At 38.2% G+C, this 20,544-nt stretch overlaps 1 protein-coding gene across 7 annotated transcripts in view; it reads left to right on the forward strand.

Moving 5' to 3' along the window:
• LRRCC1 (leucine rich repeat and coiled-coil centrosomal protein 1) overlaps positions 1-20,008 on the forward strand; it is a 54,061-nt gene extending 34,053 nt beyond the window's left edge. For all 7 annotated transcript variants that reach the window (XM_065585856.1, XM_005299394.5, XM_005299395.5 and 4 more), the window contains 9 exons: positions 3,165-3,304; positions 6,288-6,489; positions 6,884-7,069; positions 8,737-8,911; positions 11,039-11,202; positions 12,118-12,326; positions 12,580-12,717; positions 15,621-15,756; positions 19,372-20,008. In XM_065585856.1, coding sequence (XP_065441928.1) covers positions 3,165-3,304; positions 6,288-6,489; positions 6,884-7,069; positions 8,737-8,911; positions 11,039-11,202; positions 12,118-12,326; positions 12,580-12,717; positions 15,621-15,756; positions 19,372-19,494 — 1,473 coding nt within the window. In that variant the 3' untranslated portion in view covers positions 19,495-20,008. The remainder of the gene's footprint in view (positions 1-3,164; positions 3,305-6,287; positions 6,490-6,883; positions 7,070-8,736; positions 8,912-11,038; positions 11,203-12,117; positions 12,327-12,579; positions 12,718-15,620; positions 15,757-19,371) is intronic.
• The last annotated feature ends 536 nt before the right edge of the window (positions 20,009-20,544 follow it).

A 20,544-nucleotide genomic window follows, 5' to 3' on the forward strand; every position in this document is an offset into this window, starting at 1 on the left:
CTGCAGAACTTAGACACAAGATAACTGCAAAAATTGTTTGACAGAAAAAATGAATTGTATGCCTGTAAGTTTATGCAGAACAAAATAATAAGCAATAGTGTATATAGATGCTTTTTGATTATTAAAGTGGAAAAGCATGGTGATCCTATGACCAAAAGAGGCATTGGATCTTTTTGTCTTTTATGTGGCACAAAGAGCAGATACTAGACTTGTATTGTTCATCAAATTATTTTACAAGTAGTCCAGGATTACTGAGAGTCTGGAATTGATCTCCAAATCCAAAGCATGTATCCTGCCTTTCACTTAGGAAGGGAAAGAACTAAATCCAGTACTACTCTTCATGTACAGGTTTGGGGGTTGTTCTTGTTTTAGAAAGGTAATTATTTAGTGGTGCGTAAAGCCCCTGATTTCTTTAGTGGTGGGAAGATCTTGGAATAAATCCTTACCATCTGGTAGCAGGGACACCTTATTACCTACAGAAAGAACAGTTTATAGATAGGTATTCACCTAACTGTTTGGTTCTTTAGAGTTTTATAGACCTGCATTGTTGAATAATTCTAGATTTTCAGATAATGGACAGGATTACTTTGAAACTAAATTTTCTTCTCAACAGTTCAGCTGTATTATTACTTTGCCTTGTCTTTCAGTTCAAATAATAGATATTTTCTAGCATGTTTATAGAGTTCTTTTCCTCAATGCAGTGTTCATGCAGGAAATTATGTGCCATTGAAAATGCAGGGCTTTTATATATAGACACAGGGCATCTGGTATTGAGATTACCTTCCCCAAAACTATACCATCTCAAATTGTTTAATTGCAATATCACAAATGTCCTTTGACCTTCTGATGTGATGATCCAATATCAATTGGGAAGATGGTGAAATAACTCCAGAGAAAACTGCACTCTAGTTTGCTTTTCTGAGAGCAGGAAACTAAACGGCTTGTTTTTGTTTCCCTTCCATCTCTACCCTTTAAATCAATAATGCTTTAATATTCCTTTAGAATGATAGTCAGAAAAAGTGCTTTGTTAATCAACTATTAACAGTTTTGGCACCCCAAGAAAGCAAAACCTCTGAGATTAGAGTTGAATAAAGTATGAAAGCTGAAGAGAGATCTGCCACAGTGCCCTGCTCTGTAGAGAGGGGAGGGTTGAGCTGCTACTGCTGCTAAGTAGTGTCTGTGGTGACCTGGAGAGAGAATTTTTTTTAAGGCGGGGGGGGGCTATAGAAGTCCACACTATTGTATATATTGGAAGAAGCACCACCTTAGATGAGTGATAAATAGTGAGATCCTCCATCAAAACCACCTGTGCAGTCTCTTCCATATCCTGACCTGAAACTTCAGTGTGAGAGTTCTAGGTAGATACTGGTTTAGAGTGAATTACTTCCGTAAAATCAAGGTGGGTTTGTTTTACTTTTTACTGTTTTACTATATTCTGATTTCTCTCTCATCAAAAGGTACAGAGGGGATATTTTGGTGTATGGAAAAAGCTATTTTCAACTAATAAAAAGGAATTCACCACAAAAGCTTATGATGTCAAATGAAAGAAGTTTGCCATCTTGGGCTAGATTCACAAAGGAGTTTAGGCATGGCAACACTCAGCACGGGCTGGAACAATTCTTTGTGGGGGGGGGGGGGGGGGTGCTGAAAGCCACTGAACAAAACTGTAAGCCCTGTATATGATGGAAACTGCATCTTGGTTGCTATTATTATTCCAAACCAAGGGGTGTTACTGCAGCCCCCAGCACCCTTAGTTTTAGGTGTAGCAAAGCTGAGCCAGGAGTACTAACTTCTTGGTGCCTAGAAAATCACTAAAAAGCAACAGAGTCCTGTGGCACCTTATAGACTAACAGACGTATTGGAGCATAAGCTTTTGTGGGTGAATACCTACTTTGTCGGATGCATGTACTGGGATTCTAACCATAGAATCTGGAATCACTGGGATTCCCAAAGCCTGAGTTAAGTTCTCAGGCTCCCCATACAACGAATGCAGGGAGATAGGTGCCTCAGAAAGGGATTCACAAAAGCCAGCCAGTTTAGGTGGCTCCTTGCCTAAACTATCCAATAGGAAATGCTATGGGGGCAGATGGTCCTAAGACCTGCCCCCTCACCAAAAGAAGTCCCTAAATCCAGGCTGCAGGGAAGCACCTCTCTCTGCTTTGGATTTTCAGCTGCAAACCTTCACTTAAGAGTTGGGCACCTATTTTGTCTCTGTGGGTAGGAGCTCATAACTTCTAGCCTAGTGGATCCTGGGTCTCCTAAGTCCTGAGTGAGTGGTCCAACCATCAGAGTACAGTTAGGCTTGGTCTACACTAAACCCCCAAATCGAACTAAGGTACGCAACTTCAGCTACGTGAATAACGTAGCTGAAGTTCGAAGTACCTTAGTTCGAACTTACCTCGGTCCACACACGGCAGGCAGGCTCCCCCGTCGACTCCGCGGTACTCCTCGCCGAGCTGGAGTACCGCAGTCGACGGCGAGCACTTCCGGGTTCGACTTATCGCGTCCAGACAAGACGCGATAAGTCGAACCCAGAAATTCGATTGCCAGCCGCCGAACTAGCGGCTGGGTATAGACGGACCCTTATTCTCATGCTTGTTCTCTGGCCTAATGACTCTTGACTTACTCATCCACAGTGGAATATAGTTGCTTTTGGGTGACAATAACTTTAACTCAAAATCAGTAAGCTACAAACATTACTGGTCCACAATATAGTATTCTAAAGATTAAGTGGCATTGTTTCTCCAAAGTTCTGTCTGAAATTGTGACTTTATAATTGAAGTAAGTCTTTTAAGCTACTTTTTTTTTTTTTAAATCCTTCTGAATCCTTGCTCTGTAAATTGGTAAATAAATATCCCTTGGCTTTTATAAAGTGCCAAAAAACCCTTTGAAGATTTTCAATTAACACTGTTACATTTGATTGTTGCAAATTTGGCTCTATATTCAATATTTCATGGAAAAGTCTTGCTCTGTATTAGACTGGTGGGGTGACAAAAACCATGGCCTTTTATGAAAATACCTTAACGGTCACTGTGTTTGCCACAGAAATAATAGCCCTGATAAACACAGTGCTTTAATAAGACTGTTATATATATTTTTTATCCTAACTGAAAGCTTTAGGAAGAAGCAGCAATTTTAAGACTTGTTCCTCTGATTTTATACAGATGAAGCGGATTCAAGAGGCAGAACTTAAAGCTTCAGCGACTGAGAGAGAAGTACAGTTACTTCGAGTATCTCTTCGACAACAGAAAGAGAAGGTGCATCAGCTCCATGAGCTTCTCATGTTAAAAGAGCAAGAGCACAGGTTTGTTTCTTTACCACAATCCAGAGAGGGTATGTTAAGCAAAGCTTTTCTAGATTCTGCAGTATTGTTTGAGGATGTTCTGCTGTGGTAGAATCTAACCCAATTTATTTGAAAATATATATTTTGAGAATTCCTATCCTGTTAGTCTGCCCTTTTGTTAAAATGGTGGATTTAGAGGTTTTGGGGAGGATAGCAGAGGGAGTTACTTCCATTCTCATCAGCTCCATAATAGGTGCTGAGAAGGAAATATCAGGCAGCAACTTTCCCTCATCTGAGACTTCCATGCAGATAAACTTATTCCTCAAATCTTTCTTTGGTTTTTTTTTTTTGTTTTGTTTCATCAAGGACTTACATTGTTCAAAACTATCAAAGACTTGAATGAAAGATACCTTATATTCTTTCCTGGATAAAAGCATATCAAAACTTAATGCAAAGAAATTTTGTATAAAAGCAATTTATCTTTCATACTGTAAAACATTGAAAGTTAGACAAGTCCTGCAGCATCTCTTCAAGATGAATCCTAGCAGATTAGTCCTTTTGTCAGTGATCACAGTTGTGCTGACCTTTGGGGAAAACAGGTTTTAATACATGTTGGTTGGTTGGTGGTGGTTGTGCAGTTCGGATAGCTCAGCACAGCAAACAAGACAAAGTAGTTCTGATTTTTATACTGGTCTTGATTTGTATTTGTTTAAACTTTTGCTGAATAGCATAGTCTTATAAAATGGCTTTCAGAGGGATAGTCATAAAATCTTATTCCAGCATACTTCAGTAAAATACAAACAATATAGTGCAGGACTCTCATTGGAAGTGAGTTTAATGTTGTCATATACTATCAAAATTTCAATTTGTTCTATCCTGGCAGAGTTTCTTAAAATAAGAAATGAACATTTTCTTAGCCTTAGAACATTCAAGTAGTGGACTAATATTCCTAATTTTTGTCTTCCTAAAAATGTTTTATTTACATCCTGTTTGCATACTTTACGCACACTTTTCTTCTCCCTTCTATTGCTATTTTTTAACAGAATTATGGTTTATATGTATTAGAGGACAAATTCAGAGGTTCTGTACGTTTTCTGTAGTAACTTCTTACTTAACATCATCCCAGTTAACGTTGTTTCGTTGTTACATCGCTGATCTATTAGAGAATATACTCATTTAGAGTTGCGCAATGTTTGCTTATAACGTTGTTTGGCTGTGGGGCTTGGAACCAGGGGTGGGCCAGCAGCTGCCCTATCAGCTCCCTCCACTACCACTCAGCACCTCCCGCCCGCCAGCAGCCCCACAAGTGAGCAACTCCCCCATCCCTTCCTGCACTTCCCACCCACAGCAATCAGCTGTTTCATGGTGTTCGGGAGGTTCCGGGAGGGAAGGGGGAGGAGCGAGGATGCGGCACACAGCCTCCTCCCTCCCCTCCAGAGCCTCCTGAATACTGATTTCTGCAGGCAGGAGGAGGGGCGGAGGCTGTGCACCACTTCCTCGCTCCTCTCCCCTACCCTCCCAGAGCCTCCTGAATGCTGTGAAACAGCTGTTCCATGGCATTCAGGAGGCTGGGGGGAGGGGAGGGGAGAGGAACAAGGACGTGGTGCACTCGAGGGGTGGGGTGGAGCAGGGCCGGGAAGAGGTGGGGCCTTGGGGGGGGGGGGGAAGGGGTGGAGTGGGGCTGGGCCTGGAGCAGAGCCAGGGGTTGAACACCCCCGTGGCACTTTGGAAAGAACAGCAAGAGGAGCAGCCGATCTACCCTCTTTCACCCTCTGACTCCACCACCTCAACCAAGCTTCACAATTATCATTGCTGAGTACAGTATTAAATTTTGTTTTAAATTGTTTAAAACTTTATACTGTATATGTATATAATGTCTTTTGTCTGGTGAAAAAAATTTCCCTGGAACCTAACCTCCCCTATTTACATGAATTCTTATGGGGAAATTGGATTCACTTAACATCGTTTCACTTAAAGTTGCATTTTTCAAGAACATTACTATGACGTTAAGTGAGGAGTTACTATACTTGTGTAAGTTGCAGATGAGGGTGTGGGTTTGTAGTGGGAAAAGCAACTCACAGAACTGTATAAATATGAGAGGTCTGTGAATTTTTGAGGATATTTTGACCATTTATTTATTTGCCAGTAACCAAAAGTCTAGTCTCTTCTGAAATTTTTTGCAAAGCGATTCTCTCCAAATTTTTGGACCCTTTTTTGCATAAAACTGTAGAACCCACAAATTTCTAAATTCAGGTATGTAAATATCCCCCTCATTTGAACTACAATAGATTTTCTTAAATCTATTCGTCTTAATAGATTTCCACTCAACTAAAAATAAAAACACCAAAACAGGGCTGTTGGTTTTCAGCAGTGTTAACATAATGTACTTTGAAGGTGAGGGGGGGAGAGAATATACAATAATTTATTCCTTGCCACTGCACTGTAGTGCAAAACCTTAACATTGGCCCCAGCAACCTCAAGAAGCACATCTGGTAGGTATCCTTGCACTGGTGAAATCCGTGATGTGATGTTTTCCCACAAAAAAAAGACAAGGTCAGAGTTAAGATTTTTGCACATTAATGTGATGGTGAGGAGTTTGGGGTATGTTTTTGTATTACTATAGGAGAAGTGTGACTTATTTATAGTTGGATGAATGTCTGTTAGTGAATATGTAATATGAGAATGGAGGTATGTTAACTGATGCTTGCTGCTAAGGGTTCTGATGGGTGTTTCCCTTTAGCAAGCATAACTGGGTTTTCACTAAATAGTTTGCATTTTCCTTCTTTGTTGGAATTATACAGTTAATCCATGTTTTATACTTCAGTATATCTACCCACTGTTCTTCTTGACCCTCACAAAGGTATCTCTTGAAGAGCAATGATGTAAATACATGGTTCCTATCTTGCTCTTATTACATTGTTTAATTTTTTTTAAATAAACCTAGTGATATAGTATTGAAAGATACTGCAATTCTGAATTTAATGTACGTGATTGGTAACTCCAGGAGAGAACTTGAAACCCGAGTTGCTTTGAATGGATCTGAATTCCAAGATGCCTTGTCAAAAGAAATTGCTAAAGAACAACAGCGGCATGAAGAACGCATTAAAGAATTTCAGGAGAAAATTAGTATGTTAAACCAGCAGTATATGGAGTTGGAAAATGAATTTCGTATTGCTTTAACTATTGAAGCCAAAAGGTTTAAAGAGGTAAGATTAAGACAGTATCTTGAAAAATGTGTGGAGTCAAGGAGGTTGTCAAATTCTGTGCTTTAAAAAATTAAAAAAACACTTTTTTTCCTCTCTCCTTCATTGTTCATCAAAAATGACAATTGTAGTGTTAAAATAACAGTTCACTTTAAATTATTTATTTTTTTTTAGATCCAGTTTAATCTTTTGAGATACTATTTGAAACGTTTTTCATTTGGTTTGACTGAGTAGGTTCTATGCATTCATAACTTACTTCAGGTGATATGAAATACCTTTAGAATGGATGGAATTAATCTCACTTCCATTATTTCAAATTACCATATTATATTTTCATGCATGCACGCGCACGCAATTGGAAAGCTAATCTTTTTATTAACCTGTCTTTATCGTACAGGTTAAGGACGGTTTTGAAAATGTTACTGCTGAGTTAGCAGAACATAAGTGTTCCCTTTCTCAGTCTCAGCAAAAGGAAAAGCAGTCAGCAGCTCTGATTCAAGAGCTGACATCCATGGTGAAAGAACAGAAAGCAAGGATTACAGAGGTAGTAAAGTCAAAACAAGAAACAACAGCAAATCTGAAGGTATATGTTTTGTAGCCTTTTTTTTAATTGTACTGTACTTTAGATAAGAAGTTTTAGCATTAACAATACTCAGTATATTTCATCTTAAAGTTAACATTGGCTAAAAATGGGATAAGGAAATACACCATGTTAATATTCACAGTAATCTCAATTTTCGTGTCTTACCACTCACATTCTGACTTCTCAGATGCACAATATAGCCAAATACACACGCATACAGTTCCTCACGATTGCACGCCTATTTTGTGGTGATAGCAAGTTGTACATAATAGTAAGTACTTGAAACTGAGATTCCGAGAATATTTAATACTGTGAACGTTTGTAAACTCCGAAATGACAATATTTTAGCTGCAGAAGAGTTATTTTCAAATGATTGTACATGAATTAAGTTACAGTACTTAGCAAGTACGGTACAAAGTATTGTTACTGGGATTTATATAATTAGCAGTATTACAGTAATTTAGATAATGATATAATAGTGACTACCTATCATTTACATTAGTTATGTAGCGCACTTTCTGAAGATATTATCTACAATATTATAATACACCTCTACCCCAATATAACGTGACCCAAATATAACATGAATTCGGATATAACGCAGTAAAGCAGTGCTTGGTGGGTGGGGGGGCTGCGCATTCCAGCAGATCAAAGCGAGTTCGATATAACACGGTTTCGCCTATAACGTGGTAAGATTTTTTTTTTTTGGCTCCCGAGGGCAGCGTTATATCAGGGTAGAGGTATTCACAAATGGCCATTAAAATATTAGGAACATCATCACATTTTAAAAAAGTTTCTAGCTGTTAAATATAAGTTCAGCTATCATGGACTTGTAGCTTTTTCCAAGAGGCCAGGGGAAAGGCATGTGTAGCATTTAGAGATTGCAAGTTACTTTTTTAATGTCAGGTCAGCTTTCAAAAAGAAAATAAATTCTCAAGAGCAGAACGTTTAATGTATATGCCAAATGGAATCTCGGTCAGAGAATAACTGTTGGAAATGTTGATTTATTCCTTGAAACTATTTTTAAAAGTAAATATCCTTTTTTAAAAAAGCCTATTTATAAGGTATGGAAAAAATGAATTTTGCATGTTTCAGGTTAGATCTGTCTTATGGGGTGGAAGCCCACCCCAGTACAGCCTCCATTTGTTTCCTTTGGATTAGCTTCTGCTGTGCAGCCTAAATTCTCCGTTTTCCTCTTTGCAGACGTTTTTGCACTTCTTTTCATTACAAAGTTATTTCCTCTTAAATTTATTCATATATATTTTCAAGCAAACTTTATTAGACTCATAGACTTTAAGGTCAGAAGGGACCATTATGATCATCTAGTCTGACCTCCTGCACAATGCAGGCCACAGAATCTCACCCACCCACTCCTGTAACAAACCCCTAACCTATGCCTAGGTTTATCCTTGAATAAAATGCATGAACTGTGTTGACTGATGAAACAAATGCCTGTGCTTTGTTACATGTAAAAGATGCCAATTTTTATCAGAGAAAACCTTGTGTGTAAGCAGAATATCTGCTTAAATAGTTAGTTAGTATTAACTGTCATAGTTAAATTGGTGTTAATTATATTGAATTCTTGAATATTTGTCTTACAAAATCTTACTGTTTTTTTGTTTCACACACCCCCCCCCCCCCCCCCCACTATTCATTCATGCATACAGAGTCGAATCAGAGCACTTGAAACTTTGGTTGAGGAGGACAAACAAAAGACTATTCAAATTGAACTCCTGAAACAGGAAAAATCAAAACTTATTTCTCAGCTGACAGCCCAAGAATCTGTAATTGATGGATTAAAAATGGAAAGAAAAATATGGGGACAAGAGTTGGCACAACAGGGTAAAAATACAACAGTTTTGTGGTAGAATATGATAGCATAAATTAAATAGATGTTTCACTTGCATTTCTTTCTTGGCCAGTTGTATTGCCACAATGCACTGTAGCACCACCTGAGACAAATAATCTCCAACCTTATTTTCTTTTATTTGACACAGAAAGGGCTATTTTTCATAGGAGTGGCATTATTAAAAATTATTAGCCTCCACTACTTTCTATACCTTTAAGTAGTTGGAAAAAGTAGTGTTCTGGTACATGACCCTCTTCATAGCACTTACTTTTTTATTTATTTATTTATTTATTTATTGAGAGTCATGTCAATGAGCAGTTATCCAGTGGATGGAAACTCACATTAAACCTAAACTATTTCTATCAAACCCCCACTTAAAAAGTATTGTCATCCTGTCATAAAGGAATAAATATTTACTATATTTTTGTTAAGAGGGATAGGTTGAAGATCTACAAAAATAAGTAATAAAATCCCAAGGAGAGAAATCTTGTAGAAAAACCATACACATTTTTAACTTTTTGAGCTCATAATTTTCACTAAACACAATGTTGCTTATTCTGTTAATTAAGTGAAAAAGAGGCGTATTTCAGGATACCATAGTTAAATGTTAAAATTAATCAGAATGTGAGCGAGCTGAAGATCAGGAATAAAAAAAATAAGCTGTTACTGATTATAATTTTGTGTGGTATTCTGTTAACTCAGTGAATTGACTTATTTTTTTAAACTTCATTTGATTTATGGAGGAAAATATTTCTTAGTGTGTGGGCTCAATAAGATACACTTCAGAACACCTGATCTTGTGATTTTTATTTGAGGGGGAGGGATAGCTCAGTGGTTTGAGCATTGGCCTGCTAAACCCAGGGTTGTGAGTTCAATCCTTGAGGGGGCCACTTGGGGATCTGGGGCAAAATCAGTACTTGGTCTTGCTAGTGAAGGCAGGGGGCTGGACTCGATGACCTTTCAGGGTCCCTTCCAGTTCTAGGAGATGGGATATCTCCATTATTATTTTATTATTATTATTATAACTGGTAAGGAGTGACACTGTTTACTGTCATCCCCTTTTTATACAGTTTTTCCATACATATTGATATGAATTGCAAAAAAAAGTGTCACATTCTATTCCACTTTGTTTTACCCAGTGGTGGAGATGATTTGCTTCGATGTGGCCATTACTTTGTGCAAGCAACTACTTGGAGTCATAGTGAATAGTGCCTAGAAAAATGGTGTAAAGCTATTCATAAAACAAATAGTAGTATCACAGTATATTCGAAGGTGGTAATCTCAAAGAATGTTCTGTATGTGTACCTTGTTCTCACTCCTTTTTCATTCAGGTGTTTTTATATATTTGGCAAAATGTTATGCTTGCCATATTAAAATTGAGGCTTTTTAAAATTTGAGTTTTAAATGCAAGGCCAGAAGCATTGTTGTGGAACTGGTGAGGTGGACCCTAATTGGTCCTCTAGTACTGTTTACATCTCTCCTTGCGTGGTCGTTAAGTCAAATTATAGAGAACAAATGTGCAATCATCTACTTTCATTGATTCTTATTGCTCATTCAGGGAGGAGGATAGCCCATAAAATGCTACATAAAATATTGCAGGGAGGTTCAAGTTTGAGAGAATTCCCTCAGTAAGTAGCATTACTTACTCTGCATTTCATAGTGGTATTGATACCTGTGTCACTTGTTCACTTTCATCCCCCAAAGTGAAAATCAAATTGCAGGTGTCCTTGAAGACGACTAATTTAAATGGTTGGAGCAATAAGTGATGTTGTGGCTTTTATCCTCTTGTTCTTCTGCACTATAACTAGCAGTACAGATTTAGCACCATCTGGTGGTCTCTTTGAAATTGCTTAGCTTAGATCTGTAAGCATTATTACTGATCATTTTTAATAGAAGTGCCCAAAGGAGGTCTAAACAGCAAGTGTTTAATACCATTAAGTTGTCACTGTTGAACATTTTCAAAAAAAATTGTGTAGTTACAAACTAAGGTTCCAGTCCAGCGTTTTGCTCCATGCAGGAGATACAAGCATGTCCACACTTGCATAAAATGTTCACTTTTTTGAAATGTGCTTGGAAAATGCCTTCAAGATCTGCAGTGCTGTAATGTTGTGTTTATCCAGGAGCTTCTCTTGCTCAAGACCGTGGAAAACTAGAAGCAAAAATTGAGGTTCTGACCAATGAAAGTGAGATTCTAAAAAAACAAAATGAACGCAACAATGATGCGCTAAGAATTAAGACCAAAATAGTGGAAGATCAAACAGAAACAATTAGGAAATTAAAAGAAGTAAGTGGCGTGTGAGTGTGTGTGTGCACATACGGTATGCTTAAATTAAACAGAGTTCGAGTGAAAATTGTGGCAGTGACTTGAATAAAATTAGGAAAGCAGTGCCATAGCTGTCTGAGAGTGCGCTCCCATTGACTTCATTGGGTGCAGGACCAGGCCATATATGACTGTATTTATGTACAGACTTACTCCCAGATAAAAATCAGTATCAGAAATGTAGAAGAAAAATGTAGGACAGGTCTCACTTAATTTATTGGTTTTTGCTTCATTAAAATAATCAGTTGAATTTGAAATTTTATATTCAAGTATAAAATATTTTCTTTTATTCTGTTCCTTTTGCATTCAGGGAGCAATAGGGTAACATACTTACAGTTAAACTAGCATTATAAATTCCAGTGGGACTCAAACCTTTGCCTCATTTATCATAGCAAAACTCCGTTATTTCTGGAGGAGTTTTGTCTAAGTAGATTAATATAGACAAATTATCCGCTAGTTATATACAGTATATTTTTAAAAGTAGCAGAGTTTGAACTCTTCAATGTTCTTTTATTACAATTTTTCCATCAGAAATTATTGCTTTTTTGTTTTGCAACCAGTATATCCTGTAAGTTAACATAATTGCAAGAAAGTTTTGTTAATAAAAACGAGGACTATACATAGGACTAGAAGGGATCTTGTGGGTGCTTGAGTCTAGTACCCTGCTGTCATAGGTTTATGAGCAGGATGTGACAGAATTGCCTATCAGGCTTCATCTTAAAACGAGTTGAGTGGTTTGCCCCCACTACTTGTATTTGAAGTCTGTTCCAGAACTTCACTGCTCTGATGGCTAGAAACTTTCATCTAATTTTCAACCTAAATTTATTTATGGCCAGTTTATACCCATTTATACCAAAACAAATGTTGTTGTGTTTATAGGGTTTACAGGAGAGAGATGAGCAGATGAGAAAACAGCGGGAAGAAAATGTTGAAATCCAAAAGACTTTTCAGGTACAATTGGATGAAAAAACTGCACAGCTGGAAGAGCTAATGGAAAAGGTAGAAAGGCAAAATGAAAGAAAAGAGGAATTAAAACAACTGCTAGAAGAAAAAGAAGCAGAACTGGAAGATATTGGGAAAGCATATAGGTGATGTATACTGTTATAAGCATAATGAAAGGTTATGGCCCACACTGAAATTTCAAGTGAAATCTTGTGTTCAGATTGGTTGGGAGAAGAGTACATGGGTAGGCCAGAGCCTCACTTTCGAGGGTTAGAACTTGAAAATTGGGAAATGTAAAAATATCACTTTTTTTTTCCCCTCCCCTCCCCTCCCCCCCCCCCCCCATTTTAAATGATTAGAATCTGTATGCACTCTGAACGTTTTGTGTTTTATTTTCAGTGCAATGAATAAGAAGTGGCAAGATAAAGGAGAACTACTAAGCCACCTTGAGACACAAGTTAAACAAATGAAAGAAAACTTTGATATCAGGGAAAAGAAGCTGATCGAAGAGAGAAACAAAAGCCTTCAAACTCAGAAGTAAAAACAAAAATACTAATAATGGTTGTCTTGTTAAACTTGTACATAGTCCACCATGCAAGACAGGTGAAATTTTGGTACACAATATTAGCATTCATAATGAAGTTGCAAGTACTTTCTATAGGTCCAATCACAAACACTCTTATACTCACATAAGAAGTGTGTGTGTGTGTGTGTGTGTGTGTAAGGACTACTTCTGTGAAGTAGGTATCTGCAGGATCTTCCCCTCAGTTTTTAACTGCACTTTCAATGTATTAGATTTTTAGATTCCCAAATGTTTAGTACTCAGATAAAGTTACTTCCTATTGGAGATCCTAGTTCTATGGCCCCATTAAGATTAAACAAGGGTTAATAAAATTTATATAAAACATAAATTTGTAGTCCACATAGAGGAGGCCCATTTGGCATAAATTTATTGAGAGGATAAATGTGTAGTCCTGTTTGTGTGACTTTGCATTTGTGTTGCTGCGGCACCAAACAAGTGGCTATAATTAATAATGAGTACTTAGGTTTTCATTTAATGCCTTTGAGGGGAAAAATAATAAGTAAGACAGTATCTGAATTTCTTTCTCCCTTCTCTCCTTCCTCCCACCCCCAGATTATTACTGAAAAGTTGGAGGTTTTTTTTTTGTTTGTTTTGCATTTGGATCCATTGCATATTTTAATATGACTTTATTTCTCTATCATCAGTGCTTTCAGGGGAAGTGTTAGTTGAAGCAATTAACAGTGGATTAGGAGTTGATAGTAAACAAAGCCTAAGGAAATGAGACTTCCAAAAAAAAAAAAAAATCATGTAGACATATTCTGAAGATGAAGGTGGTAGTCTTCAGTAAACATGTGTACAAATGGCACTGCCTACCATGTCAGCCAAATAAATACTGAATGATGTGTCAATATAACTAGTCTCATAAATCTTGTCTATGCTAGGAAAACTTTTTTTTTAAAGACTTCCCACTATTGTTAATGATGCTGTGGCTCTCACAACCATTTTTTAAGCACTGTTCTTTTCTCTTTAGGCATAGGTAGTCGAACAGTGGACTTTGTGTAGTTAGGCCACACGCGCAACAGCAATAAGCAGAGACATGGCAAGTTATGCTAGACCCAACGATGCAAAAGAATCTATGACTAATGAGATTAGGCAGTCAAAGACATTATTTTGATTTTTCCATGAAACTTCCTTGAGAAAAGGACTGCTCATTGCTACAACTATTCTGTTAGTGTGCCTCACTAAAATATAACTACTGATGAAGTACCTCTTTCTGCTAAGGATTTAGTTTACATATCCCCCACTAAAACTGGTAAAATGTTTTTTTCCTTTGGTGAGGATTTCCTCTGTTTTAAGAGAGGTGGGACATAATGGTAATCTGGTCAGCAGTGTAAAGGAATATCTTAATGATCTAAATTTAGTTACTCCAGAACAAAATGAAATAATTGTTAGGGCTAAGCATTGGGAGCAGTGCTGGAAGCTCAATGCTACTGAAATGTATCCTAGAAAAAGAATGTTGTGTGTGAAATTTCATAGGGCTGTGTATTCATAGTGTCTGAATACAGTACAGACCTGTTTACGCGCGGATGTCGGGAGTCAAGCCGTCACACCCGTGTGTTAACAGACCGTGGGTTAAGAGGGCCATGCTGAAATATCTTTATATATAAATGTATGTATAATCTAGGATTACATACATATTCACAGCATCCCAAATACTGCAGACCTATCTGCTAATGGCACTTTGCAAGAATATAAATTCAAATGGGTAATCTAATAAAAACATTATTACTACTACACAGGGGTGAAAGACACGTACCGGTATGGGGCGGGGGCAGCTCTGGCCCCCGGAAGGGGCAGGCCCTCGGGTGGACCAGACGGGGCAGGGCTAGGGGGCAGCATCCCCCAGCCAGCCCTTCCAGGCTGCCTGGTCCTTCCCTCCCAGAGTTCCCATGGCGATGTAAAGGGCCCGAGGCTCCGGACACCGCTGCTGCGGTAGTGGCGTCCGGACCCCGGGCCCTTATAAATCACCGGCCCCGAGGCAGCTGCTCCCTTTGCACGCTCCCACGCCCGTCGACTGCCAAGGGAGGGCAAAAGGGGCAGGGACTTTAAAGCACTGCAGGGTCCTTTGCTGTGGCAGCACTTTACCGCCGACGGGAAAGGGACAGCAACGTTAAAGACGTGCAACACGTTTCTGCTCTGCGCTTCCTGTCGATTTCTGTCAGTGCAAATCTATAGCGCTACTATAGCAAGTTCCTGTACCTCATGTTAATGAGTCTCGTGTGTTACATAGGTAGCACTGGGAGGCATGGCACTACCGCGCGTTAAGCGGATTCGCATGTAAATAGGTCTGTACTATAGTGTTGCTCTATGTAGCTGCATATTCTAGTTTTATATTGAAACATCCTCTCAGGAGCTCCTGATTCCGCATACAAGATTTACCCTTTTAATTCTTAGAAAATGTGTTTATAATAGACCCATTCTCGCCCAACCTGTTTAGAAGAAACGGAGGAAATAATACTTAGACCATTTAAGCGAGAATAATATGTATATCTTTTGCTAGTATAAGTAGATGGTTGAAAGCCTTAGGGGTCGTTAGCACCCTTAACAAGAGCAAGTGTGAATCTTCTAGCTCAGTGGTCACCAACAAGTCGATCACAATCAATTGGTTAATCCTAGAGGATCTCCCAGTCGATTGCAATCTCTGGCGGTGCAGGAACGGTGATCCGCAGCCTCTGGGAGCTGCAGGCAGCCGTGCAACTGTAAGCAAACTGGCAGCCCACCAACGGATTACCCTGAAGGGCTGTGTGTGGCCCATGGGCCACAGGTTGCCCACCACTGACATACAGTCTTAACTGTATAATCATCATTACATTTTATTTCTGGCTTTCTTAAGGATTAACATTTCATCCTATTGTAGGGTTGCAATGGAAAAACTTCATTCAATGGATGATGCTTTTAGAAGACAGCTTGAGTCAACACTAGCAGCTCATCAGGCAGAATTACTGCAGCTGGCAAATGAAAAACAAAGACAAATTGAAACAGCAAATGAAAAGGTAATGTATTTTAATACAATATCAGACCTTAAAATATGCATTTTCAGTCCCACCATTGTTATATGCAGACAGCTGTAGTCTTTTTGGTGTTGGCTAATCACCATTAATGAAAGCATTGATGACATTGAACTTTTAATCTTTGCCCAATAATGGATTCACTAAAAGTGCATAGACAGTAGGTAGACTCTGCATGTTTCTTGAACAAAGAATATTCTATCAATTGCCAGTGCATGAACATCCCTTAATTATTAGAGAGGCAAGAAAAATGGTGATAAAGTATTTCATGTAACACTGTACCTTTTTTTGGCTTTTATAATTTTTATAACAGATGTGATACCTTGGAAGCATGCAAACTTCAAAGACTGTTCCATTGAGATGTGCCAATGGATTAGTTGTAAACTTTGTTTTTTTTTACAAATGTTACATGTATCATCATAAGCTAGGGATTGCATTCTGGCGCCATTGTGGAGGGTTACTGAGCTTCCCCCAAGAACAAAAGTCATTTGGGAGCTGCATGGATTGATTTAAATCTCTGACTTTGATAACGACTTAAATCGGGAAGCAGGAAATCTTGGTGCAAATCATTCATTTTCATCTTGTTTTGCATTTGTACTTTTTAGTTATTTTCCTAAAGATGGGTTGATTCTCCTGGTTGGTAACCATTAAAACATGTTAACTTGCAATTAAATGTAGCCTTTAGCAAAAAGAAGCACCAAATTTAGTGTAAACAGGAGGAGGATGATATGCTATATTGATGCACATTTAAGCAGTTGTATAGTTTAACTTACATTTATTCAGAGTTTTTATTTTCATTTTTATGTTAAAAATGGTGACTGATGCAGTACATGCTTACTAGATAATTCATTTTTTTACTTGTGATTTGTGTCAAGACATTTGGAGCCTCTTTTTGGCACCTGCACCAGGTTAAATTCTGGAAGCTAGGGAATGCTCACCAGTCTGCACTCCTTTCCCCCTCCCACAACCCCAACTGCATGCCAGAGACTCCTGAGGGGGGGGAAAATAAGACTGGTCAGGAGCTATCTGATGTCCCTCAGCAAGTGTCTCCTTCCCTCACTGCTGTGGCTGTCCCCCTTTCACCACCAGCCCCATCATGTTTCCCCCACCCATTGAGGTATGTAGGTGTCATTTTGGATGGAAATCCAAATTCAATTACAACTGCACAAAAATAGCACTTTATTATTATTATTTTTTTTACAAAATAAAACTACCTTAAAGTGCTGTATACACAAACTTCTTCAGATTTTAAACTTTTTGCATTTAAAATTAACTGATTTGTTAAATAAAGGAAGTATTATCTCAAGTTAATGAACTGAACTTATTGTTCCTTGTCACTGTGTTCTTCAAGGTTTTTAGAACTAGTAAATCTCCTAGATTGGAAAAGGGAAAAACACTTTCGTGCTTTTTCAACTCCCAATTGGTTTTGTAACTTTGAATGAACTAGTAATTGAACTGAACTAGTTGAATAAACTGAAATGAAGAAACTATTCTCTTTTTACTCAGAAGAGGCTACTTTTGTCAAAAGCTGATTTAGCACCTCAATGAACTCTGGGTTCAAGTACTTATCCAGTGACTTTGACCAGTGGTGGTTTTTTTTTATTTTTTGTTTTTAAACTGGGCAGTAAACATTCTCTTTTTTTGGGGGGGGGGGGGGGGGGGGAGGTATTTAATGTATATGATTTTAATAGATTATAATGTGTAAATAGATTTACTAGGTTATACGTTTCTTAACATAGATTTTAATTTCAAATTTAATACTAAATTGGTTTATTTAAAAAAAATCAGCTTTTTTATTTAAATTAAATAGATTTTTTTTTTTAACTTTTTTTTGTTTTAAATCCTGGGAATGGTGAACAACTCCAGAGAAGTATGATCCCTTTGGTTGAATTGCATATACTGGTTCAGACAGGGTTCAAGAGGAATAGGAGACCTAGAAAGAGCTTTTGGTATGAAGGGTCAGGATGAACTGAACCACCTAGTTCATTCGGATCCAAAAACTGACATGAGATTGTAACTAAGAGGGCAGAACCTAGCTGTAAGGGTTTGAAGGACTAGAACCTGCCAGGGTCTCTTTGTGTAAGATGGGTGACACCTGGTAAACTTATCAGGTGTCTGAATTGTTTGTTTGTGTGTTTTGATGTTTTCTCTAATGCTTTTTGTCCTAAAATAAATGTGTTGGGCTTTGTGAAAGCTGGCTGGTCACTGGTAACCATGTCATTGTCCCTGAAAGAGAGTGAACCACAGGGGCTGGACTAAGGTCAGACCTGCTGGGATAATCACAATGAATTGCAGCGGGAGTGCAAGCCTAAATCCCCAGTCTGAGGGGAGAGAGACACTAGGTCCCTTCCCATAGAGAGGTGATAGCTGGAGGAGACTACAGAGGGGGATAGAGATGCAGGTAACCATGGAACTGTGACAATTCCCACCAATATTCTTCTGAGCTATGGAAACTCCATGCTTTCTATCAATGCTGTTCTTAATTTTGGAATCCTCTTTTCCCCCAAAGAACTAAATAACTAGCTATAGAATCATTATTGTTTAGCAAAACTTGCTGCAATTACAGATTGTAACAAGGTCACTGCCTCCAGATTTCACCCTAATTGTACAGTGTGGCCATGCAGCATTCCTGCCTCAGTTTCCCCTCAGTGACTTGGCCCTCCAGTTAAGCCATTAATAAAAAGTCCACCCATTCCAGGGTATACAAGTTGAAAAACAAACACAAAACACAGAATTCACATACCAGTTTTAAACTGGACCCAGCCCCTCCTTTCTGAGGGCCACGTCTCATCCGTGTTTATTAACTTAGACACTCTTTTGCCTTTTTATTTAATGAAAAAATTAAAATGCTGTTATTGTAATTATAATTTAATTTGAATGTCACCCTTTCCCATTAGCCCCTTGAGTTGTTCACTTGCTCCATCCCAAGCAGCTCTCCCACACCTTTGTGCCTGGAGTCGCTCCCTTCTTTTGCAAGCCAAGCCCAGTCCTTCCTAGCTGGGGTGTTTTCTCCTCTGGTGTCTCAGGGTCTGCTGCAGGAGCCCTCCTCCTCCTCCTCCTCTGTATTCCTCAGCAGTCTTCTCAAGGCTTCTGATGAAGTCTCTCTCCTTTCCACACTGCCCAGAACTCTCAGGCCTCTGGGATAGGTAAAGGATTGAATCACACAATCCATTTTCCCCACCTGGGCAGATGAGTTGGCTGTGTCACAAGTTGGGCTCATCTCCCTTTAAAGAGGCAGTCACCCTATGACTCTAATACTGACACATCTAGTGTCCCTCTTACAAACATTTGATGTGAAAGACTTTCTAGTTTGCTGTTCTCCTAGCAACTTTGTTTTATCCCGTCTTGTCTTCCTTTATCACCTGTTTTCACATTGCACAGTTCTTCATGAAAGTTTTTACCTTGTACTACTCCTGTTGCCATATCTGTCATACATTGTATGAAGCAAGTTGTACTCAAATGTACTCTTTATAAGAATAGCAATATATTGTGTAATTACTCTGGGATTCTCAATCAGTAATAAAAAATAAGCAAGATTACTCTTCCTATAATATACTAACATACAGGTTGAATTTTGTATGTATCTTTTTATAATTTCAGGTTTACCAGGTTGAAGAAGAAATGCGTCAGCTTCTGCAAGAAACAGCAAACAGTAAAAAGGCCATGGAAGAGAAAATAAGGCGACTTACAAGTGCATTAAGTGACATTCAGCAAGATCTCTGACGAAACATGTAATGCATTAAATCTGACCACCCTGCTCCTCTTTTTAATAAAAGGAGTTGGTGAAAAAATGTAAAATATATACATTAACAAAGATACTGTATATTTGTTTATATAATTTGTTACACTTGTTGCTGTGATTTTTAGTTTCCTTTAAAACACTTATTTCCAAAGTAATTTTTATTTCAGTGTGATATTATTTTGAGAGTTCAAGAATCAAATATGTATTAAAACTATGTACAGTATTTTCATACAAGTTATCTGATGTATGGGTCTGGTAATATTTGTGTCCAAGCTGCCTAAGAAGTAGGTCAAAACAAATCAACAGATGAAAATCACTGTATGAGTTAAGAATTATCCGTAAAGGAAGAGAAGGTGGAGGCATGGCAGATGGAGTCAGGTATGAAGTAAGGATACAAAAAGGGTTGGGCATGTCTGTTGTGTGCTTGGGTTCTTTCAGTTAAGAAATCATGGAGTTCATGTCATATTAACAAAAAATAAATTGCACCCATAATCAGTGGAGTGACTTCTTTTAATAGCACATATTATACATGACCGTTTTGCATAGCTGGAATTAACACTGTTTTGAGATAGCATTCAGTGACTTTTCAGAGTTAATACTGTTATCCCAGAGAAAAGAGAGACCTTGTTGATTTCAGCAACTGCTGAATGTGTTCAATAATCTCTTCTAGACATTACCATTCAAACCTGATGCTGTTCCCTGATGTCTTTCATACACTGCGCTGTTTGTTTCAAAAGATGCGCTCCTGTTCCCATGCAGGGGTCCACCCTCATAGAACAGCTTGCAGGATCAAGGGCTAAATAAGAAAATTCCTGATCTCAGGAATTTAATGATGTAAATGTGAGGTTGAATACACAAAGGCTTAACAAACAAGTGGTACTGAAAACGTACTTCATTCTGAATGACATGCTTCAGTTATGACTTGATTTATACCGTTGCATTTCTTTAAAAATCCAATGTTTTAATTTTTTTATTAATAGCTATGCAATTGCTCCCTAAAATCCCAGTGAGAGTTGGGGGTTTGGTGTTCT

Source organism: Chrysemys picta, chromosome 2 (assembly GCF_011386835.1).
Source record: "Chrysemys picta bellii isolate R12L10 chromosome 2, ASM1138683v2, whole genome shotgun sequence".
Lineage (NCBI taxonomy): Eukaryota > Metazoa > Chordata > Testudines > Emydidae > Chrysemys > Chrysemys picta.